The 24,990-nt window shown below is 44.2% G+C and overlaps 1 protein-coding gene across 2 annotated transcripts in view; it reads right to left on the reverse strand.

Moving 5' to 3' along the window:
* MYO1D (myosin ID) overlaps positions 1-16,658 on the reverse strand; it is a 170,940-nt gene extending 154,282 nt beyond the window's left edge. Inside the window, exon 1 of one of the 2 annotated variants that reach the window (XR_011556871.1) lies at positions 16,431-16,658. Coding sequence is in view for 1 of the 2 variants with exons in the window: in XM_070727987.1 (XP_070584088.1) it covers positions 16,431-16,525 (95 nt within the window). In the remaining variant the exon portion in view is untranslated. The remainder of the gene's footprint in view (positions 1-16,430) is intronic. The other variant, XM_070727987.1, reaches the window with a different exon arrangement.
* Between the last annotated feature and the right edge of the window lie 8,332 nt (positions 16,659-24,990).

Genomic DNA, 24,990 nt, shown 5'->3' on the forward strand with positions numbered 1-24,990 from the left:
CTGCAGTTCTGATTATCCTCTGAAGTCTGTGTCGGTCCTGTTGAGTTGCAGCACCAAACCAGACAGTTATAGAGGTGCAGATGACAGACTCAATTATTCCTCTGTAGAACTGCATCAGCAGCTCCTTGGGCAGATAGCCTCCAGATAACCTCCAGATAGCCTCTGAGTGGGGGGGGGGCATTTTTCACCCTCCGCAGGCTCCTAAAAAGCCTGGGTAGAGCAAAAAAACAAGCATGCCATCGCATGCCAGGGGGTGCACATGGAATTATGGGTGTAGCCACGCACACGTGCGCCCCCCTTTTGGCACATGAACCAAAAAGGTTTCGCCATCACTGGCCTAGTCCCAAATCAATATAAATTTGTAGCCAGCAAAAACCAGTATCTCACATCCAAATGCCACTGTTTCTTCAAGTGGTGCCCTCCAGATATATTGAGCTACTGTACATATACAAATTCACTAGCTAAGAATAAGAGAGTACATTCTGAAGGGCAATGTCCAAACATGGAAAGGATTCACTGCATAACAAAAATAATTAAGTGACAAACTGCAAAACTATACACATGATACAAGCTCTACTACTGACAAGTAATACACCCAAAGCAAAACTGTTGTTCCGCTTTTGCAACCCTGATACTGTTTGTAGGGCGAGGTCAAGAATAGACTAAGCCTGCCAACAAAAGAGTCATCTCCCCTAGTTACATCCTTCCCACAGAAACCTTAGAGAAATAAAGTACTAATTACACAACATAAATTGACATCCAACATAAATGGATGGCCAATTTTAAGACCAAAATGCCATAATACGTGAGTTAGTAAGCAAGTATTTAGTTAGTCTTAAGAATATCTCTTACCAAAGAAAAAAAATAACTTGAAGGATATAAGGCACTTCAATGTATTAAATTGCTTCAAAAGTTAATTATTAATCTTTTATTACAGTACCTGTTCAAAGATACTAATCGCAACAACTATAAGCTGCAATTATAAAACTGCTTAGTTCTTCGGTATCAGCACCTAGGACAAGCCATGCATAAAATTTCAGGAACAGCAACAGAAGGTGCAAACTGACTGGAAAGACAAACAAATTTTGAAACGGAAAAAAAATTGGATCCAGTTATTAGACTTATACCTGGGGTGGGAAAATCCAGGCTATTGTTGAAGGTAGGAAATAGATGTATTTACTGTAATTTGCAAAGAGATAACAGAAAATTTGCATGAAGAGGTTTGGATCATGCAGCCAAGTAGGGCATACGTAATATTAATTACAAACCTCCCTCAAGATAGTCCTTGACTTACAACAATTTGTGCAGCAATCAATCAAAGTTACAAACAGCACTGAAAAAAACAACTTACAACTGGCCCTTTCGCTTATTATAGTTGCAATAGCTCTGTGGCTTTGGGATTATTGTTTGGGCATTCTGCAACCATTGCACTAGTTCAATGGTAACAGCATCCCATAGCATTGCGATATCATTGACAACTTTCCAAGCTGGCTTCCAAAGATCAAAGTCAATGGGGGAAGCTGGATTTGCTCAATTGTGTGTGATTCATTTAATGAATGCAGCAAAAAAAGTTGTAAAATCAAGTGTCTGCACTTAACAATCCTTATAGTTCCAGTCTCAACAGTTTTTTGAAGGGTTACCCATATTGTTTGATTATTCAACTTACGATTGTAGACTATATATGCAATGAGAAAAATGTCCTTTACAGATAAAACAGGTAAAGTCAAACAGAAAGAAAAACTATCAGGAATTGAGTACTGGTATTTATCTTACTGAGTCAGAATGTGGTCTCTAATACTGAAAGCAGCATACTTTAAGAGAATTCGGCCACTGCCATAACTATAGAGTCATGCTGGTCAGTCAGAGATAGTTGGATGGAGAAATGGTCTGTAATACCTAGAAGAATCTACTCAAACAGTGGTTTTGATATGTCTATAAAAAGACAATACAGTAGTACCTCGACATACGAGTTTAATTGGTTCCAGACCTGGGCTCGTAAGTCGATCAATTCGTATCTCGAACAACTGTTCCCCATAGGAATCAATGGGAAAGCCATTAATACGTGCAAGCCCAAAAATCAGAAACCGTCCGCCACCACCGAAGGAGGCTTGAGCCTCCCGATCCTCCCCGCCCCTTATGCATGTCATCCTGCATACCGCCTTTGGGTTTTCGGCGGGGGGGAGGGAGTTAGAAAGGTCCTCCTGCTCGCCTGTCATTCTGCATGCCTGTCAATCTTGTGTGCGCCGCAGAACGGGACGAGCCGGCAATGCGCGCCCCGCCTCCCCCACCCTGGCTGCGGGCCGTCCGCACTGCTGCTCCGCTCGGTCGGCGGTCCCAGAGAGGTAGGAGCCGGATGCTGGCCTGCTTTTTGTCCCCTGCCGCCGCCTGCGAGCGCTCTGCCAGGCGGCTCCCCACACTCCGTGCCTCCTTTGTCTCTGGGTCTGCGGAGGGAGGGAGGGAGGGAGGGAAGCAGAGCAGGGCGGCAGGCGAGGCGACTGCCTCTCCGCTCGCCAAGCAGCGCGGGGAAGGAGGAAGAGAGAAGCAGCCGCTTTCCTGCTTCCCTTCCTTCCTTCCCAACCGGCCTCTCGAGGGCAGCGGCGGCGGGTTCCCGGCCTCGGAGCTAGCAGGGGGGGGGGCCGGGGCCGGCTCCTGCCGCTGATGCAGTTGCAAAGCGCCGCGCCCCCCTGACGGCGTCCGGCGGCTTCCGAAGCGGCGCTGGGCAAAAGGGGTGGGTGGGCAACGGCGGAAGGCGATTGGCGCTGGGCAGCGGCTTCCGAAGCAGCGCTGGGCAAAAGATTCCACTGCATTTGGTTCATAAGGACATAGATAAGTATTGCTCCATTGTTCCAAGTCAATAATTTAGTGATGATGACTCCACTGAAAATACAATTGACCACTGTGGTGGAATGAGGAGCCAGCCAGAAGATTGGCTCTTTATAATTTGGCCAAGAAAAGGACTCACGATACCCACAAATGCTATAGATCAGTGAGGGCAAACCTTTTTTCCCCTTGGGTGCCAAAGAGTGTGGGCGCATGCTATTGTGTACGCACGAGTGCCCCTACCCATAATTCAATGCCTGGGGAGGGTAAAAACAGCTTCCCTCGCCCCCTGGAGGCCCTCTGGAGGCTGGAAATGGCGTTTCCCAACTTATGGTGGGCCTAGGAGACTCGTGTTTCACCTTCCGAAGGCTCTGAAGGCTTTCCTGGAGCCAGGGGAGGGTAAAAAACGCCCTCCCCATCCCCCCAGAGCGTCTCTGGAAGCCAAAAACGTCCTCCCAGAGCTTCTGTGTGAGCCAAAAATCACCTGGCTGACACACACATGCATGATGGAGCTGAGCTAGGACAACAGCTCACGTGCCAGTGGATATAGCACGGGTGCCACTGGTTCACCATCACTGCTCTAGATAGTTGTTTCCCACAAGGAGATTGCAAAACAGTGATCTCCAGTGGACTTAGACCTTTCTAATCATTTTTTAAAAATGCTTGCTTAGTGTTTTTCAATTATTAGAATAATAACTGAAAAGATAGTATCCTAACTTTACAAATTAAAAATAATATTATGGGGAAATTGTAACTATTTGATATTCTATCTATCAGGAATTCACTAGATATCACAGTATGCAAATAAGGATTTTTTTTTAAAAAAACTTGACCACAAGTGTGGCATATATGCTATTTTTATCTGAATTACGGTGATTTCTAAATATGGCTCAACATATTGAAATTATCCTTTACAATTGGGTTTTGCAGAAAGAACTAAGAGCCCAATCCACAGATTAGGCTCAGAAAATTGTGTTGGCACTCCTGGAAATACTCTCAAATTGCCTCAATATATAACTGAGATTCTAATTACTACTGCTATTTACAAACAGTCTAAGACAGTGTTTTTCAACCAGTGTGCCGTGGCACACTAGTGTGCCGCGAGACATGGTCAGGTGTGCCGCGAAGCTCAGAGAGAAAGAAAGCAAGAGAGAGAGAGAGAGAAAGAAAGCAAGAGAGAAAGCGAGAGAGAGGGAAAGAGAACAAGAGAGAAAGAAAGTAAGAGAGAGAGAGAAAACAAGAGAAAGAGAGAGAGCGAGAGAAAGAAAGCAAGAGAGAGAGAGAGAAAACAAGAGAAAGAAAGAGAGCAAGAGAAAAAGAAAGCAAGAGAGAGAGAAAGAGGGAGGGAAAGAGAGAGAGAGAAAGACATAGAGGGAGGGAGGGAGAGAGACAGCAAAAAAGAGGAAGGAAGGAAGAGAAAGAAAGAGGGATGGAGAGGGAGAGAAAGAGGGAGGGAGAGAGAAAGAAAGAAAGAAAGAAATAGAGTGAAGGGGAGGAAGAGAGAGAGAAATAATTTTTTGGTCCAAACTTTTTTAAGCCGCCCCCTCCCCGCTCCATGTGCCCCAGGGTTTCATAAATGTAAAAAATGTGCCGTGGCTCAAAAAAGGTTGAAAATCACTGGTCTAAGAGATACCTCTGACTGGGTTTAATGCATTTGACAACTATATCCTTGTTAGAGATTTGGGATAATAATACAAATGTTTTAATTGATTAGTTGAGAATCAACATCATACCATTATGCCAAAAGCTAGGTCAAAATATATTTATATTTTATATTCAATCCACAAAAGTAACCAATTTATAGTATAGTTTGGTTATTTTTGTGGATTGAATGGAAATCATAAATATATTTTAGATTTTGGGTTAGCTGTTTGGAATAATATTTAGAAACATGTTTATTAATGAAGGCATTACAAGTCTAACTGAAATGAGGATAGTTGAAGCTATTGCTCATAAATAAAGAAAAGAAAAGCCTAGTATTGAAGGTGGAGGATTCTAAATCTTTCAGAAAATGATCTGTTAGATTATTTTAAATGATCTTATGCTGGTCTGTTCTTCCAAGCAGAAAAGGGAGGGAGGAAAAGCAAATTTTGTGCATAACTGATTTTAAGACAACTCACTGTCTAAATTGTCTATGCTTTTATAAAGGAAGTAATATGTTTGGAATTACAGGGGTTGTAGGGACATTCTTGTGGTGAATTTGGCTTTTCACTGGCAATAGTACAGTGAATTCCCTCCTTGCTGCCTCAGAAATCTCTCTCCTTATTTGCACAAAGCAGTTTTCAGAAGACTTAGCTGTTAACGTTCCAAGGGCTCCAGTTAAAAAAGCAAAACCAGCACAAATCATTTTTTCTTCCAATATTTTACCTGGCCATCAAAAGTAGTATGTTTTTCACATTTTGTAAAGCAAACAGGCAATGAGAAACAATCAGTGTTAAACAAACTGTGAAAACATGATCATAATTATAACATTTAGGCAGATCTTCATTTTTTTGTTTTTTATAAACTACACACAAATTTAATCAAACACTGATAAGTTGTTGTTGTTGTTGTTGTTGTTGTTGTTGTTATTATTATTATTATTATTAATAATAATAATAATTCAATTTGTATGCTGCCCCTCTCCAAGGACTCGGAGCGGCTTCCAACAACAGTAAAATTTACAAATCCAATATTAAAACCAGAACATATTAAGAAACCCTTATTAAAAACAATCACACAATTCAGCAAACCATACATAACGCAGGACAGCTGGGGAAATCATTTTCCCCATGCCTGGCAACATAGGTGGGTTTTCAAGAGTTTGTGGAAGGCAAGGAGGTTGGGGGCAGTACTAATCTCTGGGGGGAGCTGGTTCCAGAGAGCCAGGGCTGCCACAGAGAAGGCTCTTCCCCTGGGTCCCGGTAAGCGACATTGTTTTGTCGACGGGACCCAGAGAAGGCCAACTCTGTGGGACCTTATCGGCCGCTGGGATTCATGCGGCAGAAGGCGGTCTCGGAGATATTCTGGTCCGATGGCATGTAGGGCTTTATAGGTCATAACCAACACTTTGAATTGTGACCCGAAACTGATCGGCAACCAATGCAGGCTGCGGAGTGTTGGAGTAACATGGGCAAATCAAGGGAAGCCCATGATTGCTCTCATAGCCGTGTTCTGCAAGATCTGGATTTTTTGAAAACTTTTCAAAGGTAGCCCCATGTAGAGAGCATTACAGTAGTTGAACCTCGAGGTGATGAGGGCATGAGTGACAGTGAGCAGTGACTCCCGGTCCAAATAGGGCCGCAACTGGTGCGCCAGGCAAACCTGGGCAAACGCCCCCCTTGCCACAGCCGAAAGATGGTGTTCTAATGTCAGCTGTGGATTGAGGAGGATGCCCAAGTTGCGGACCCTCTCCGAGGGGGGCAATAGTTTCCCCCCTAGGGTAATGGACAGACAGATGGAATTGTCCTTGGGAGGCAAAACCCACAGCGACTCAGTCTTGTCGGGGTTGAGTTTGAGCCTGTTGACACCCATCCAGACCCTAACAGCCTCCAGGCACTGGCACATCACTTCCACTGCTTCACTGACTGGACATGGGGTGGAGATGTACAGCTGGGTATCATCAGCGTACTGATGATACCTCACCCCATGCCCTTGGATGATCTCGCCCAGTGTTTTCATGTAGATATTAAATAGCAGGGGGGAGAGGACCGACCCCTGAGCACCCCACAAGGGAGAAGCCTAGAGATCGACCTTTGACCCCCCCACTAACACCAACTGGAGAGGTAGGAGGAAAACCACTGCAGGACAGTGCCTCCCACTCCCAACTCCTCCAGCCGGCACAGAAGGATACCAAGGTCAATGGTCAACACGAACTTTCAACTCCCTCCAAAAGTTTTTTATAACATTGAGATCTGGAGACTGGCTAGGCCACTCCAGAACCTTAAAATGCTTCTTATGAAGTCACTCCTTCGTTGCCCTGGCGGTGTGCTTGGGATCATTGTCATGCCAAAAGACCCAGCCATGTTTCATCTTCAGTGCCCTTGCTGATGGAAGGTGATTTGCACTCAAAATCTCACAATGCATGGCCCTATTCATTCTTTCATGTACACGGATCAGTCGTCCTAGTCCCTTTGCAGAGAAACCACCCCAAAACATGATGTTGCCACCCCCATGCTTCACAGTAGGTATGGTTTTCTTTGGATGCAACTCAGCATTCTTACTCCTCCAAACATGACGAGTTGTGTTTCTACCAAACAATTCTACTTTGGTTTCATCTGACCATATAACATTCTTCTAATACTCTTCTGGATCATCCAAATGCTCTCTAGCAAACTTCAGACAGGCCCGGACATGTACTGGCTTAAGTAGGGGGACATGTCTGGGACTGCAGAATCTTGAGTCCCTGGCGGCGTAGTGTGTTACTGATGGTAGCCTTTGTTACGTTGGTCCCAGCTCTCTGCAGGTCATTTACTAGGTTCCCCCGTGTGGGTCTGGGATTTTTGCTCACCGTTCTTGTGATCATTTTGATCCCAGGAGATGAGATCTTGTGTGCAGTCCCAGATCAAGGGAGATTATCAGTGGCCTTGTATGTCTTCCATTTTCTAATTATTGCTCCCAGAGTTGATTTCTTCACACCAAGCTACTTGCCTATTGTAGATTCAGTCTTCCCAGCCTGGTGCAGGGATACAATTTTGTTTATGGTGTCCTTCGACAACTCTTTGGTCTTCACCATAGTGGAGTTTGGAGTGTGACAATTTGAGGTTCTGGACAGGTGTCTTTTATACTGATAACAAATTCAAACTGGTGCCATTACTACAGGTAATGAGCGGAGGACAGAGGAACCTCTTAAAGAAGAAGTTACAGGTCTGTGAGAGCCAGAAATCTTGCTGGTTTGCAGGTGACCAAATACTTATTTTCTACCATAATTTGGAAATAAATTCATTAAAAATCAGACAGTGTGATTTTCTGGATGTGTTTTCTCTTGTTGTCTCTCATGGTTGAGGTCTACCTATGATGTCAATTACAGGCCTCTCTCATCTTTTAAAGTGGGAGAACTTGCACAATTGGTGTCTGACTAAATACTCCCCCCCCCCCCACTGTATATTGCTCTTGAGTTAAAATGGTATATATAAAATATGCCCCCATTCTGGTGGAGGGGTACGAATGCTGTCTGGTGGTGGGCACTATTCACTGAGCACTTGTTGTATTTTGTGTGTGTTTTATATTTTAAAATCAATTTTAAAAATTCTAAATTAAAAAAAAAAAACAGATAACCCTTGACAAAAGCCTAGGCCCAAGGCCAAATTAATAAAAATTGCTAAGTGAGGCAATGAAAGTAGATGCAGTTTAACTTTAGAGGCAGCAGAAACAATAATACACAATAAAATCAATACAGTATAGGGAAACCTACTTTGGCAATTCTTGCAGAAATTCACTTTTCCTAGTAGTCATAGTCAATCCACTTTTATTCATTTAATTCGTTGAACTTCTACTCTCTGAAATCCAAGATGATATACAATTCTTAACTGTCCCGACTAAAAGCTCTAGTTAAAGGTTTCTTTTCCTTTCTGTCTCTGAGTCACACATTGAATGTTGACCTAGCAGTGTTTAGTGAAATACACCCTTCAAGGAAATAGCAAGGAACTTACTTTGCCAATAGACCTTACTTCCAACTATGAGGTTAGCTAAATAAATATGATTCAAAATGCAATTTCCTACCCTTCCCTTTAACATAGGCTCGTGTCAAAACTCAGCATAAAAACAGCCTTTTCATTCAAAACTAGAAAAATAATAATAAGTAGGAAGAACAAATAGCCAATATAGCGACATTTACCGATGTACATTAATTCAACCATTATGCACATGAATAAATATATGGCTTTAAGACAGCAACAAATCTTTTCTGGTGTTGGATTGCAACATCACCATGTCCTTACCTGTGGCTCTATACTACGTAAATTGAAAGGGAGTTCGGTTACCTGCTTTAATTTTTAGGCAAGGAAGTTTTCAAATAAAATATGAAATAGCGTAAGTCTTTCATTTGGCCTTTTAGCACCTAGCAGTCTTGTTTCTGAACAGGAAGACTATCTATCATAGCTATCATTACTAACAGACCTTCATGATCTGGCCTTCTTATGGAAATTAATCTTTTGTCTTAAAGCAAAAGAAGAAAATATCCTTACAGATCCTACCAGAAATGGTATTACTCTGGAAATATAAAACTATTAAATATGTATCTCTCTCCCCTTTTATGGAAAGCAAACAAGTTCCTTGATAGATAAAAATAGAAGTAGAAAGAAACTAGACAACTTTAGGATTTTTTTTAAAAAAATGAAATAATCAGGTAACATTATATGAATTGGATGAATTATTAACTTAAAATTGGATAAAGGAACTCTCCAGGATCATAACGTTTCATAATTTGGAATTATAGGGAAGTGATAATAATCAAATGATTTCAGCTTTTTTCATTTAGCATCTGTTACCAGCATATGTATACTATATACCAGGGGTGGGCAATTAATTTATAATTATAATTATAATATATAATATAATATACAACTTTTCTAGATAAGAACCGGGTGTTCAAGATATAATATATAATTATATAATATAATATAATATAATATAATATATAGTTATAATTTATAATTATAATATAATTAACTTAGTTCTACGCAATAATATACAGTATTGGGTAGAACTAAGTTAATTATATTAGTCCGGCCCTCTAAAACCATCCCAATTTCTCATGCGGCTCCATGGCAAAATTAATCTACCGTGTTTCCCCGATAGTAAGACCCCGCCGATTGTAAGACATATGGGCGGTTTCAGGGGGGTCGGCTAATATAAGTCATACCCCGAAAGTAAGACATATGTCTTACTTTCGGGGAAACACGGTACGATATGCCGGAGAGCTGGAGAAGGGGGCGTCCGGACCCCCCCACCCCCAGCAGAAGCCAAGGGGGGGTTCCTTTCAAGCGGCGTTGGGCGAAAGAGGGCGGGCAGCCAGCAGCAGAAGGCGAGAGGTGCCTCCTTCTCCGGCTCTCCGGCAGATCGAGCGCGCGAAGAGGCACCTCTCACCTTCCGCCGCTGCTGGCCGCCCTCTTTCGCCCAGCGTCGCTTCGGAAGCCACCGAACGCCGTCAGGGGGGCGCTTGGTGACCGCCTCTCCGTTCGCCAAGTGCCGCTCGCCAAGCGCCCCCCTGACGGCGTTCGGCGGCTTCCGAAGCGACGCTGGGCGAAAGAGGGCGGCCAGCAGCGGCGGAAGGTGAGAGGTGCCTCTTCGATATGCCGGAGAGCCGGAGAAGGGGGCACCTCTCGCCTTCTGCTGCTGGCCGCCCGCCCTCTTTCGCCCAGCGCCACTTGAAAGGACCCCCCCCTTGGCTTCTGCTGAGGGGGGGGGGTCCGGACGCCCCCTTCTCCGGCTCTCCGGCATATCTCAGAAGCCAAGGGGGGGGTCCTTTCAAGCGACGTTGGGCGAAAGGGCGGGCGGCCAGCAGCAGAAGGCGAGAGGTGCCTCCTTCTCCGGCTCTCCGGCAGATCGAGCGTGCGAAGAGGCACCTCTCACCTTCCGCCGCTGCTGGCCGCCCTCTTTCACCCAGCGTCGCTTCGGAAGCCGCCGAATGCCGTCAGGGGGGCGCTTGGTGACCGCCTCTCCGTTCGCCAAGTGCCGCTCGCCAAGCACCCCCCTGACGGCGTTCGGCGGCTTCCGAAGCGACGCTGGGCGAAAGAGGGCGGCCAGCAGCGGCGGAAGGTGAGAGGTGCCTCTTCGATATGCCGGAGAGCCGGAGAAGGGGGCACCTCTCGCCTTCTGCTGCTGGCCGCCCGCCCTCTTTCGCCCAGCGCCGCTTGAAAGGACCCCCCCCCCTTGGCTTCTGCTGGGGGTGGGGGGGTCCGGACGCCCCCTTCTCCGGCTCTCCGGCATATCGCAGAAGCCAAGGGGGGGGTCCTTTCAAGCGGCGCTGGGCGAAAGAGGGCGGGCGGCCAGCAGCGGCGGAAGGTGAGAGGTGCCACTTCGCGCGCTCGATCTGCCAGAGAAGGAGAAAGAAAGAGGTCGGGTTGTGTGAAAGAGGCCGGGGTTGGGGGAAGGGGAGACGTAAGATGTGTGTTTTTTTTTTTTGCAACGCCGCTCAAAAGGTGCCTTGGCTGGAAGAGTAGCTGGTTTCCAGGGCATAAACTGGCTCGCTTCCGGGGATGGTAATGTAAGACATACCCCGAAAGTAAGACATAGTGGGGCTTTTGGGGGTAAAAAGAAAGTAAGACATGGCCTTACTATCGGGGAAACACGGTAGTGGAATTGGGAGTTTCAATCATTAAATTGCTTCCTATTCAAGCGCTGGTCAATTCTAGAGTGAGAGGACAGACTGCCTAAATGTGACAAGCACTTGAGTTGGTGGTGTCCTGCCCCTTTAAGAACCCTCCCGGGCGGAATGGGAATATTCGCCTCCCCTGCTTGGCCACACCCCTTTCATCCCAAGGCTTCTTCCCCCAACCATTTGGGCACTGCCTTTTCTCCTTGGCCCCTTCACCAAACAGGCTCAAAACCCCGTTCACCCTGGCCTTTTGGACTCATGGGATACTTTGACACCAGCCAATTAGAGAAGCAAGAATCCCACCCCGCTTCTTCCTTCTTTCTTTTTCATTCGTCTCCACTCTCTTTTTAGGAGAAGGAATGGGAGGAGGTAGACTTCCACCCTCCTTCTCTCTCCCCATGTGCGGTGTGTTTGTGCGCGCACACAGGATGGGAAGAGGAGGGTGAGTCTCGCTCCCCCCCCATTGTGTGATGTGTTTGTGTGTATATGTGCATGCAGGGTGGCGGAGGTGTGTGTATGTATGTGAAGTGGCAGGATGGTGTGGGGGAGGAGTGGATATTGCGCATATAATCGGTCCCCGTCCTCCTGTTCCCACTACCTTCTTCATTCCTCCCTCTCTCTCCTTCCCGTGTGTATGTGGGGGGGTGGGGGTGGCGGCGCTTTTTGCCTCCTTCTCAGCTGCTCAAAGGCATAGCGGTAACTCCAGAACCCAGCGCGTCCACTCTAGAGTGATTAACCTTTTCTGAGTCTTTTGGGGATACAGAAGGTGGCAAGCTTTGTTGGTGCCTTTTTGTGAGTGTCTGTATGTGCGTGAGAGAGAGGTATATGATGTGGGTTAGGGTGCGTTGCATGTGTGCGTGTGGACACATGAGTGTGTAAACACCCAGATTTTCCTTTCTACCCTGAGAGCTCCTCCATTCTCATCCACATCACTCCCAACCTGGCATCTGGTGGTTGCAAGCAGCTCAGCCGCCATAGATAGATATTATTATAATATTCATAGAAATAATAATAATAATAATAATAATAATAATAATAATAATAATAATAACAACAACAACAACAACACATGGGGGAAAGATGAGGAAATAGCACACACACTCTTTCGCCCACCAAGAAAACATAACTATTTACGCATTCTGATTTTGTTATTTACTGATCCACTTTAAAAAAAGGGAAAGGGAAAAAAACCCAAAATTGTCCCGGCACCCAGCGAGGGTCCATCCCTTTTGCCTTGGATGTGCCTGGATGTCAAAGGAAGCCTTGCAATAGTTCAAAATAAACAAGAGGGGGAAAAAGACGGCCGCCCCTTCGGCTCCCCCAGTGCCGTTTTGATTGTAAGAAAGAAAGAGTGGGGGGGAAGGGGAAAGAAAAAAGCCCCCACAAAACTTGCCAGAAAGACTCTGAACAGGTTGATCATGCTCCAAGGAGAAGAGAAGGTGTTGGGCTCTGAGGTTGCGGCTTAGGAAGGCAAAGGCGCCATTCCTCTACCCACAGTCACACCCACATGTGGAGGAATGAAGAAGGTGGTAGGAACAGGAGGACGGCGACAGGGACTGATTAGAAACATAGAAGATTGACGGCAGAAAAAGACCTCATGGCCCATCTAGTCTGCCCTTATACTGTTTTGTGTATTTTATCTTAGGATGGATATATGTTTATGCCAGGCATGTTTACATTCAGTTACTGTGGATTTACCAACCACGTCTGCTGGAAGTTTGTTCCAAGGATCTACTACTCTTTCAATAAAATAATTTCTCGTGTTGCTTTTGATCTTTCCCCCAACTAACTTCAGATTGTGTCCCCTTGTTCTTGTGTTCACTTTCCTATTAAAAACACTTTCCCCCTGAAGCTTATTTAAGCCTTTAACATATTTAAAAGTTTCAATCATGTTCCCCCTTTTCCTTCTGTCCTCCAGACTATACAGATTGAGTTCATTAAGTCTTTCCTGATACATTTTATGCTTAAGACCTTCCACCATTCTTGTAGCCCGTCTTTGGACCCGTTCAATTTTGTCAATATCTTTTTGTAGGTGAGGTCTCCAGAACTGAACACAGTATTCCAAATGTGGCCTCACCAGCGCCCTATATAGCGGGATCACAATCTCCCTCTTCCTGCTTGTTATACCTCTAGCTATGCAGCCAAGCATCCTACTTGCTTTTCCTACCACCCAACCACACTGTTCACCCATTTTGAGACTGTCAGAAATCACTATCCCTAAATCCTTCTCTTCTGAAGTTTTTGCTAACACATAACTGCCAATACAATACTCAGATTGAGGATTCCTTTTCCCCAAGTGCATTATTTTACATTTGGAAACATTAAACTGCAGTTTCCATTGCTTTGACCATTTATCTAGTAAAGCTAAATCATTTACCATATTACAAAATATCAACCCCATTGCACACTTTAGAGTCATTGACAAATAGGCAATAGGTTACATTTACTTCCAAAGAAATATCAGAAAACGATCGGCCAGGTGCACATGGGGTGGGGGAGAGGATTCCTGTGGGGATCGCCACCCATGAGAGAAAGCCTTTCTCCACAACACTCCTTCCTCGTAACCCTACCCTACCCTTACCTTTTCTTTTATTTTAATCAAAGATCAGACTTATACTCTTCAGCTTCAGGATATACTCTTCAGTTTGAATCTTCATAAGTCGGGAAGAGCAGCCAGCGAGCAAGCCCAGCCAGCGAGAGAGAGAGAGAGAGAGCCTACACGTGCAACATCCACCCCCTCCCTCCATGCCATCCCACCCAACCACACCGCTGCCATCCCACATACACAGGCGCTGCACAATGGGGGAAGAGAGAGGGAGGGAGGGAGGCTACCCCCTCCCAGTCCTTCTCTTAAAAAGGAGAGTGGAGGGGAGTGAAGAGGAAGGAAGGAAGGAGGTAGGATTCTTGCTCCTCTGATTGGCTGACGGCAAAGTGTCCTGTGTGTCCAAGAGACCAGGATGAATGGGATTTTCAGCCTGTTCAGTGAATGGGTGAAGCAGAAAAGGCAGCACTCGAAGGGTTGGTGGCGGAAACCTGGGGATGAAACGGGTGCAGCCAAGTGCAGGAGGTGAACAGTCAGGCCTCTCCCTGGGCAGCTCAGCTGCCTAGCAAAGAGGATCTATAAAAGCTCTGCAGTAAAACAGCAAGGGGTGTGTTTGTGTGTGTTGGTTGGCTGGCTGCCCCCCCCCCCCCAAACTAGTCTGTGAAACAGAGCGCTTGCTTGACTTCAGAGACAGAACTTCTCTTTAGAATTCCAGGTGGTTTTCTGAGGTTCCGAAAGAAAAGACATTGCTTTTGTAGTGTCTATGAGAAACAGATCGTTGAAAAATTCTTGAAAACAAGATGAAAACAAGATAATTATCCCAGACAAACCATCGCAATGGTGCAAACAGATGTATTAAATCTGAACTGTGGGTTATGTCATATACATTAGGCTAAAGACCTATCTAACACAAACATATTCATTCTGTGTTGATTAATGCAATAATTTGTGCCATTATTATATAGATGGAGTTCCTCCAGTATGAACATTTAATCGTGCCTCACAGTGAGTATTCCATATCCAGGTGACATACTTAAATTTGGACAAATGATTAAAGAGCCGCCATAACAGTAATGAGAACAACAGGAATAAAATTCTAATGTGTGCAGGCCAAAATGAATTCATGTTATCCAAAATAAAGTCACTGTTTTGAAAATTGCACTGAAAGCAACAATGCAAACCAAAAGACCAAATAGATTTTTGCTAGACGCAAGCAATCTATGCTGTTTATATTACCATTCCCAACAATCTCAGCCAACATGGTGGCATTCTTCGATTTATCATTTTTGTGACATTTGGAGGCCAGAGATTCTTTATCTATTCAGTTTACAAACTGGGTTATAAATTCAGTTTCCAAACTCAGAAAGTAATCAAGAGTGCCAGAAATTTCAGGGGTGTGCTCCATAGAATCATTTTATTACCAAAATAGGCTCTATTTTAATTTTGGATAGTTTTAATCCAGTCTGGATTATATAAACTGATGGAGATGAAAATGTTAGACAATTTTTATGATTGTATAATAGATAAGATTAAAAAGTAATCACCATTTTGCTTGTAATACTCCCTGTGAGTACTATAAAAAACTTATTTCTACTTCCAAGAGGTAAAATTATTGTGGATATTTCAGCCATTATTTGAGTGATTTTATTGAGTCAGGATATAAAGCTGAGGTAGGGTGTTGTGCTACTCAAGGTTCAATCCCAAAATTCAACCCTATAAAAAGCAGATATCCCAAGGAGTGTGGGATAAAACTTAATTCTATGAATAGACTTCTGTAAGTCTTGAAGATAACATTATAAAAGGGACCCAGCAATAATTTTTGTAAATGATATTGTTGCAAAAATTAGTAGAATAATACACAGTAACCATACCAGTCAATATCCTCTAAGACTATTTAAAAGCAGGGCTTCCACATTCAAACCCAAAATAGTAAAGATGTAAATACTTCATCAAGTGGACTTAACTAACACACGGTATAAAAACCAAGGTATGAATAAGGAAGTCTTTAACTGAAACTTTTCGACTCTGCTCAAAATGAAGCCACAGGTAAACAACTCTCTCAACCCTAGCAACCCTTTTAAATGAGGGAAGATGCTTTCTTCCCAAACCCATAACACCCCTCCTCCCTCCCACTTTAACTCCATCTGGAAAGCAACCAGTTGAGAGAGGCTTCTTCAAAGATTTCCAGGATTCCTGCTAATTAGTTATAGTATACCTGGGATTTAGCAGTCTCAAGAAAAAAATCCTACAGTTTTTCATTCAGATAGATTATGCATATGACACACTATGAACACACAGTCTAAATGTTTAAGCTAAGACTTAAATTGAACTTTATGGCTGATGACTTCCCAGCCATATCCAGGTAGTTTTCCTGGCAGAAATACATAAGTACTTTGCCTTCTCTTTTGGGTTCATTTCCTGGTCTGCCTAGCAGTTGTAGGATTTCAAGGTGATCTAATATCACAATGAAAATAATAAATTAATATTACTAAATAATAATTAATTTATATCCAAATAATAAATAGCTTTTCTCCCTGCTTTGCGTTTTGTCCCAGTTCCCATTGTCTAGGGAACATTCGTTCCAGTAGGGTTCACTGAACTGGCGATGGGAAATGAAACCGATTTACTTTCCACGACAGACAAAAAGCAAGGAACCTGCGGCTGCTCCCAGCTCCTTCTCCTTCTTTCCACCCTGGAATGGGGGCAGGAAGGGGCAACGGAGATTTTTCCCCGCGCCCCACCCCCTCCACCTCCCGGCCATCAACTCTGTACCTCAACCGGAGATTGGCCATGAACTCCGGCATAGACACGGTGTCGAGAAGCACGAAGTCTGCCTTGCCGAACTCCAGGCTTTCCAGCTCTGCCATGGCGCTGCAGAAAGGCAGCGGGACGGGCAGCCACTCCTCTCGACGACCAGGAAAGACGGGCGATGCAAAAACGAGCACGGCACCGTAATCGCCGGCTGCCCCAGCAAAAGCGAGAGGGGCTCCTCCAGCAGCCACGCCCACACCTGAGCGGCTACTGGAGGCACGTCGATCTGGAGGGAGGGAAATGGGCGGAGTTGACTCCTAGCCAGACAGAAGCTACGCCCAGGCTGTTTGCGACCCCAGAACAGTTGTACCGCCACCTGGCGGCCTAGATAGCTTAGTATACATGTACACCGTATACAGTACATTTAATTTTTTTATTTTATTTATTTGTTTTGTTAAGTGCATATTGGAGGTATGTAAAGATATAATAATATTAATATACATGATACTAGTAACAAGAAAAAAATAAGGAAATGGTCTACGGAGAGGGGCGGCATACAAATCTAATAAATAAAGCTTTGTTGCCAGAGCGCACAAGCTTGCTGGAGCAACACTTAGCTGTTACAAGGTAATAAGGATTAACCACAGAGGCAGTTTTTATTTCTTTTTTTTAAGAAACAAATATTTCACTTTATTTCATTCTTACAACAGCTTATAAAAATATTTGTGCAAAAATACACACATGGGTTTCTTCAATGTATTTCTTCCAAACAGACTCAACTAGTAGTGTATTCCGTTCTATCAAATTCAGCCCAATCTCATTTGTCTGGATTGTGAAACAATGAGATACTTTATTAGTTTGTTTCCTCTCTGTATAAGCATTTCATGTAAGTTGTAAATTTATTCATTGTCATAAAAACGTATATGCTTGCTTATTTCTTGAGTCTTTGCCAGCCTCATTTTTTTAGCTTCATAGGGAAGGTTGTTGAGAAGGTTGTTGAGAAGGCTCCAGCGGTCCTTGGAAGAAGCCGATTATCTAGGCCCTCAGCAGTCAGGATTCAGGCCCGGCTACAGCACGGAAACTGCTTTGGTCGCGCTGATGGATGATCTCTGGCGGGCCCGGGACAGGGGTTTATCCTCTGTCCTGGTGCTTCTTGACCTCTCAGCGGCTTTCGATACCATCGACCATGGTATCCTTCTGCGCCGGCTGGAGGGGTTGGGAGTGGGAGGCACTGTCCTTCAGTGGTTCTCCTCCTACCTCTCTGGTCGGTCGCAGTCGGTGTTAGTGAGGGTCAGAGGTCGACCTCTAGGTTACTCCCTTGTGGGGTGCCTCAGGGGTCGGTCCTCTCCCCCCTACTATTTAATATCTACATGAAACCGCTGGGTGAGATCATCCAAGGGCATGGGGTGAGGTATCATCAGTATGCAGATGATACCCAGCTTTACATCTCCACCCCTTGTCCAGTCAGCGAAGCAGTGGAAGTGATGTGCCGGTGCCTGGAGGCTGTTGGGGTCTGGATGGGTGTCAACAGACTCAAGCTCAACCCGGATAAGACGGAGTGGCTGTGGGTTCTGCCTCCCAAGGACAACTCCATCTGTCCGTCCATCACCCTGGGGGGGGAGTCACTAACCCCCTCAGAGAGGGTTCGCAACTTGGGCGTCCTCCTCGATCCACAGCTCACATTAGAGAAACATCTTTTAGCTGTGGCGAGGGGGGCGTTTGCCCAGGTTCGCCTGGTGCACCAGTTGCGGCCCTATTTGGACCGGGAGTCACTGCTCACAGTCACTCATGCCCTCATCACCTCAAGGCTCGACTACTGTAATGCTCTCTACATGGGGCTACCTTTGAAAAGTGTTCGGAAACTTCAGATCGTGCAGAATGCAGCTGCGAGAGCTATCATGAGCTTTCCTAAATTTGCCCATGTCACACCAACACTCCGCAGTCTGCATTGGTTGCCGATCAGTTTCCGGTCACAATTCAAAGTGTTGGTTATGACCTATAAAGCCCTTCATGGCACTGGACCAGAATATCTCCGGGACCGCCTTCTGCCGCACGAATCCCAGCGACCAGTTAGATCCCACAGAGTTGGCCTTCTCCGGGTCCCGTCAACTAAACAATGTCGTTTGGCGGGACCCAGGGGAAGAGCCTTCTCTGTGGCGGCCCCGACCCTTTGGAACCAACTCCCCCCAGATATCAGAGTTGCCCCCACCCTCCTAGCCTTTCGTAAGCTCCTTAAAACCCATCTCTGTCATCAGCCATGGGGGAATTGACATGTTCCTTCCCCCTAGGCTTATAAAATTTATGCATGGTACGCTAGTGTGTATGATTGGTTTTAATTTGTGGTGTTTTTTAAAGTAATTTAAATATTGGATTTGTCGTACATTGTATTGCTGTTGCTGTGAGCCGCCCCGAGTCTGCGGAGAGGGGCGGCATACAAATCTGATTAAACTTGAAACTTTTCTGTGCCCAGCTTCTTTTCTCTAGGTTGATTTAGTTTAGCTTGTCGGTCCACCAATAAGGATTAACCACAGAGGCAGTTTTTCTAAGCAGGGCAATCAAGATTAGGCTAGAAACAACACCAAAATATTTCCTTCTTGCTTTTCTTACAGGATTACTGTATCCCTGTAAAGGTGGAAAAAACAAAATAAAATTTCTTCAACAATCGGTTTTCTGAACTGTTTAGAACATTAACAACAGTTCTCCCAAATAAGTTCAAACTGGCTGAATCCCACCACTGCTTGACTCCCTCTTCTTTGTGGCATGTCCTGAGATATCAGAACACTGCTTGGAGGATCTTCTTTCTTGCTTTCAGCAAGGGGAAGGATACTGCAAAATCTCCATTCCCACCTCACTCTGGGGCCAACCAGAGGTGGTATTTTCCGGTCCTCTGAACTACTCAAAATTTCCACTACTAGTTCCCCAGAACCTGTGACAACCTGCAGGATATCACTCCTACCTTAGAGGCATTTTAGACATTGCACAACCCCCAGCAGCATCATAGAAACGTATAAAGATCCATTTACTCATTCAACCAGTTGGTCAGCTGTCATAGAACCACATGCTGTTGATTGCTGTGCTCATCAGTAAACAAACCTTCCTTCTGGATTTCCAATTTGACATCATGGTGGCAATGGACTGGAAAATAGTGGGCTCTAATAATGCAAAATCCACCTGGACAAACTGCTGCCAGGATATCTTCAGGCTACAGTCATCTTGTAGGGACAATGAAGAAAGGGGAGGCGTTTTGTGGACAGTGAGGAATTGACCATTTCCTCGCTGGAACAGAAACAGCTCTTCCAATCAGCAGTGGGGGGGGGGATATTTTTGTGGCCACCTTAAAGCTTAAAGGACAATGGAACCCAAGAATTGATTGAATGGAGTGCTGGAACTTGGCGAGATAATTACCAATTTATATTTAAAAGAAAATTCAGAATAGGAGCTTTAAAAGAAATGTTTGAGCTTGGAATAGAGGCTATTTGGTACTTGGGAACACACAAAAAAGAAAGAAAGAAGCATATACATGGGGGGGGGGGGGACTGTAATACAAAAAGCCCAAGAAGAAGTTTTACTAGTAGGAAAACTAGGGAAAGTCAAAACATTTTAAAGAAAGAAAAATGATTTTTCTGGAGAAAATAGCATTTTTATGTGTATTTTAAGTTCCCCTGATATGTTGACAATTAGATGGTTTTAATAGACTAGCTTATATGGAACAGACATGGAGAGTGCCATCTACTGGATGAAAGAAAAAGTATTGCAATATTTTACTCAAACAAACAAAATAGAAGCTGGAAGACTTGATCTTGACCATGTAGAAGAAGATAATTTAGATCAGCGTTTCCCAACCAGTGTGCCGCGGCACAGTAGTGTGCCGCGAGACACTGCCAGGTGTGCCGCAGAGCTACGGAAGCTCCAGCTGGGTGGGGCGCTGCCGGTGCCGACCTGGAGCGCCCGCTCGCAGCTGTCCCCCGGCTCCTGCCCGATGCCGCGGTTTCCGGCGCTCTCCTGCTGAGCCCCAAAGAAGGAAGGCAGGAAGAAGAAGGAGAGCTTCGTTCTTCGTGCCTTTTTCCCGCCTTCCTTCTTTGGGGCCCAGCAGGAGAGCGCCGGAAACCACGACATCGGGCAGGAGAGGACAGGAGAGAGCGCGGGCCGGGCGGGGGTGCAGAGGCGGGCCGGGGCTGGGGAGCGCGCGGGGGTTGCCCTTTTGGTTTGCGGCTGCAAGCGCGGCTCCCCGAGGCAGGCGGGCAGGCAGCTTCCCTCCCTGCGCCTTTCCCTTTCCCAGCTGCAGCCGCACCCCCCCCGGTCCCCCCGCCAGTGCCCTCCCACCGGGCCCTGGCGTCGGCGGCAAGTGTCTTTTGGGGCCCGGCGGGAGGGCACTGGCGGGGGGAGCGGGGGGGTGGCTGTAGCGGCCGCAGGCAGTCGCGGGGAGATGGCGGCGGCGAGAGGGAGCTCCAGGCGGCGGGAGCTCTCTCTCTCTCTCTCAGCTGACTGCAAGTGGGAGCCCTGACGGTGGCGATTGGACGTGCTGCTGGACGCCGTACTGCTGGCGCTGCGGGCTTGGCATATACGGCGTCCAACAGCACGTCCAGCTGCCGTCAGGGCTCCCGCTTGCAGTCAGCTGAGAGAGAGAGAGAGAGAAAGAAAGAGAGACATATAAGAGAGGCAGAGAGAGAGACAGCAAGAGAGGCAGAGAAAGAGACAGAGAGAGAAAGAGAGGCAGAGAAAGAGAGACATAGCAAGAGAGGCAGAGAGAGAGAGAAAGAAAGAAAGAGAGACATAGCAAGAGAGGCAGAGAGAGAGAAAGAAAGAGAGACATAGCAAGAGAGGCAGAGAGAGAAAGAGAAAGAAAGAGACATAGCAAGAGAGGCAGAGAGAGAAAGAGAAAGAGAGACATAGCAAGAGAGAAAGAGAGACATAGCAAGAGAGGCAGAGAGAGAAAGAGAAAGAAAGAGAGACATAGCAAGAGAGAAAGAGACATAGCAAGAGAGGCAGAGAGAGAGAAAGAAAGAAAGAGAGACATAGCAAGAGAGACAGAGAGATAGCAAGAGAGGCAAAGAAAGAGACATATAGCAAGAGACAGTGAAAGAGAGAGAGAGAGCAAGAAAGAGAGAAAAAAGCAAGAAAGAGATAGCAAGAGAGAGAGAAAGACAGAGGAAGGGAAGGAGGGAGAGAGAAAGAGCAAAAAAGAGAGGAAGAAAGAAAGAGGGATGGAGAGAGAGAAAGAAGGGAAGGAAGGAAAAGAGAGAAAGAGGGAGAAATAGAGCGAAAGGGAGGAAGAGAGAGGGTTTTTTTGTCCAAACTTTTCTTTAGCCCACCCCCCACCCCCCACCCACCCTTTCAATGTTCCCCAGGATTTTGAAAATATGAATAATGTGCCGCGGCTCAAAAAAGGTTGGGAAACACTGATTTAGATAAGGTGAGAACATTTAAGGAGGAATTGCGTTTTGTTTTTGTTTGTTTGTTTGTTTTCCCTTCTTTCGTGGAAGGCAACCTTTTAATTGGATTTGATTACTTTTGAAGTTGGATAATTAATAATTTAGGAGAACATTTTGCTTCTGAAGAAAAGAAGAATGCTTGGAGAAAAAAAGAAAAGAGGAGAAACAAGAAAATTAAATAGAGTTTAAACTTTTGTTAATTGTGAAGAGAGAATTACAGGGTGCATGGTGATATTATTTATGTGAAAGATTTGAACAAGAAAGGATAAAGAATTAAGTAAAGAGAATAATAATATTGAAACTGTAATAACAAAGTCACAGTGAAAAGTGATTATTTTGTAAATTTTGCTGTTAGAAAGAATGGATACCCTTGATAAAGTCAATAGGGCTGATATCCCCTTTTCTAGCATTTTTTCTCCATTTCCAGTTACTTTTCTCTGCTCACGTTTTTCCCTCATCTTTCTCTCCAGTCCAGCTTTCCTTTTCTATTGTTTTTTTTTCTTGTCAGGACTAAGGAATAACTGTGGTGGGTCGTAGTGTCTCTATGGCATAGTTCCCTCTAAGCTGAGCAGTGAGCAATCGCTGACTTAAAAATCATCATCAACTCAGAGTTTTCCAAACCTGCCCAGAAGCCAAGAGGGAAACAGTGAGAGGAAAGGAGAGAGAGAGGAAAAGAGGGAGAGAAACAGATAGAAAAAAGAGAGGATGGAAAAGAGAAAGAAAAAGAATGGGAGTAAGGAAGAGAGAAAGAAAATCAAAATCTAGTTTGAAACTAGCTCAACTATTTAAGTGGCATTTTGATATTGGTAGAGTTGCCCTATTATGAGCTCACTGTTATAGACACACAGTACAGTATTTTATTTTGAAATTCTCTGAGGCAAAACAGGGTGGGTTTTTTATTTGTTTGTTTGTTTGTTTGTTTGTTTATTTATTTTTTCTGTGCCGCCCAGTCCCAAAGGGATTGCCGCTCAGACACTATACTTTTCCGCCCACCCCCCCAAAAAAATTAGAGGGAACACCTCTCTATGGTTGTGTTTACTTGTGAGAGAAGTTTCAGTATGTAAGAATTGTCAGGGGACATAGATAGAGATCAATGTTATAAATGGAGAAATTTACAGCTAGATATCTTTCAATTCATTTGGAAGATTTCCTGCTTATTCAAAAGTGGCACTTGCTAGAGATCAGGAGGTCTTCTGCCAGGAAACAGTGGAGGATTTTGCTTCATTTTGATGTTTTTCCTATTAGCTTTGGCCCTGATAGCTTTATGCTACATCTGAGCCCAATCCATCAACATTTGTCAACAACAAGGCAAGATTTGATTTTAAATCTATACTGGGGAAGGAATTCACAGAGTGAAGTCAACCTGTTTAGAACTGGGCTGCTAAATCTTTATGAAAATAAATTCCAGACAAGATGTTCAGGCAAAGAGAACAGAAAAGTTTTATTCTCTTTGATTATTTAAAATATTTTTGGCCAAAAGCGGGTGAAACCCCCTCACGGGAATGACACCATACAGAAGCGAGAAGCTTATTAATATACACCGATTACAGAAAAAAAATCCCTTCCCATGCCTAACTACCAAACATATTCTTATAATGCTACGTTTCTATCTAGGCTATGAATTTTACAGAGTTCAAAGAAACAAGAGTTGTCTTCAAAAGGAGACAGCGTTCTACATTTCTACTGGTAAGTATTGATTCGTTTCTTCTTCAAGGTTACACCACAGCTGCAACATGTTCCCACATTCCTACAAAAACAATATCTCAGCATATCCTTATTGACTTAAATTCTATCCCAATTTAACATACAGATACAAACAATTTAGCTTATAAAAACAAAACTTAAACTCTTAAATTCTGCTTTCAATTCCTTCATTTCTTTTCTTTATCATTCTTCAAGATAACATGATTTATGATTTTGTTTCATCTTCAGCAGTTTGTTCTCTCTTTCTTATTTGTAAGTCCATTCTCCAATAATTCCAATTCATTTTCCATCTCTTTTACCATTAATTAACTGTAACATCTTAAATACAGTTCTGAATAATACCCTTAATTAGAATAAGACAAGGTAATAACATTAGTGCAATCAAGATTACACATATCATAAATGCAGCTTGTTTCCAATTTCTAAATATTCTACATAGAAACCCATTCTCCTCCATAATTCCAGTCCACTTTTTAACCAAGACATGAATTATTATTCTTAAATCAACCGTTAAATCTGCCACCACATTTCCCACTTGATTAGTCTGTAAACAACGATTTATAAGATTACATTTTCCACATACTCCCCCTTCTAATGCTAGTAAATAATCAAGAGCCAATCTATTTTGATAATTAGCAGTTCTTAGCTTATCCCGTTTAGCTGCAATTGTGTTTAAAGAAAAATCAATTCTATTTCCAGCTATCTCCATTACAGCTTGCAATCTAATAATACAATTCAACATATACTGTATATATATGTAGGAGTACAATACCCTTAACACCCATTTTTGGCCCGTGTTCCTCGATCATAGTAAGTGATAATTCTCTCCGGAGGCCATTCATTACCATGCCACGTCCCACAACAATTCCACCAATTCCAGTATCCAGACTTCTTTTATATCGTATCCAGGTATCATAAATCAGTGCTCCTAGCTCTTGCTCATTGGTTAAAGGTATCAAAAAGAAAGAAGGTTTTCAGTTTTCATTAAATACATTTCGAAGAACCCCCTGGAAGTCATGACTAACAGGCTCAATATAATTAGCTTCAGATTTTCCATGTCCATTTTCCCAATATCCCAAAACATAAGAAATCTTTTACATAATTTTTTTCCGTATTATTTTATTTGTAGCATTCTTTTCCAATCAAATCTGTGGTTAATATCTATTTTCTCTATGAACATAAGCCTGTAGTCATTTTTGTAATATTGCCTTGTCATGTTAAATTATTAAAAGTTTCACCATTTGCTTCCAATGCTTTCCATGGCTATACCTCCCCCATATTAGTTCCTCCACATACAAAGCAATTGGCCACCCCCAATGTTCTGGCCACATTTTCTGCAAATTAAAAAAAATAAATTTCTGGCTTTTTCTATTCCCAGTGGAGATTTTCCTGCCTTCCTTAAGGTGTTGTATACCGACCATCGGATTTCAGTTTCATTGGTTACA

Source organism: Erythrolamprus reginae, chromosome Z, assembly GCF_031021105.1.
Source record: "Erythrolamprus reginae isolate rEryReg1 chromosome Z, rEryReg1.hap1, whole genome shotgun sequence".
NCBI classification, from domain to species: domain Eukaryota; kingdom Metazoa; phylum Chordata; class Lepidosauria; order Squamata; family Dipsadidae; genus Erythrolamprus; species Erythrolamprus reginae.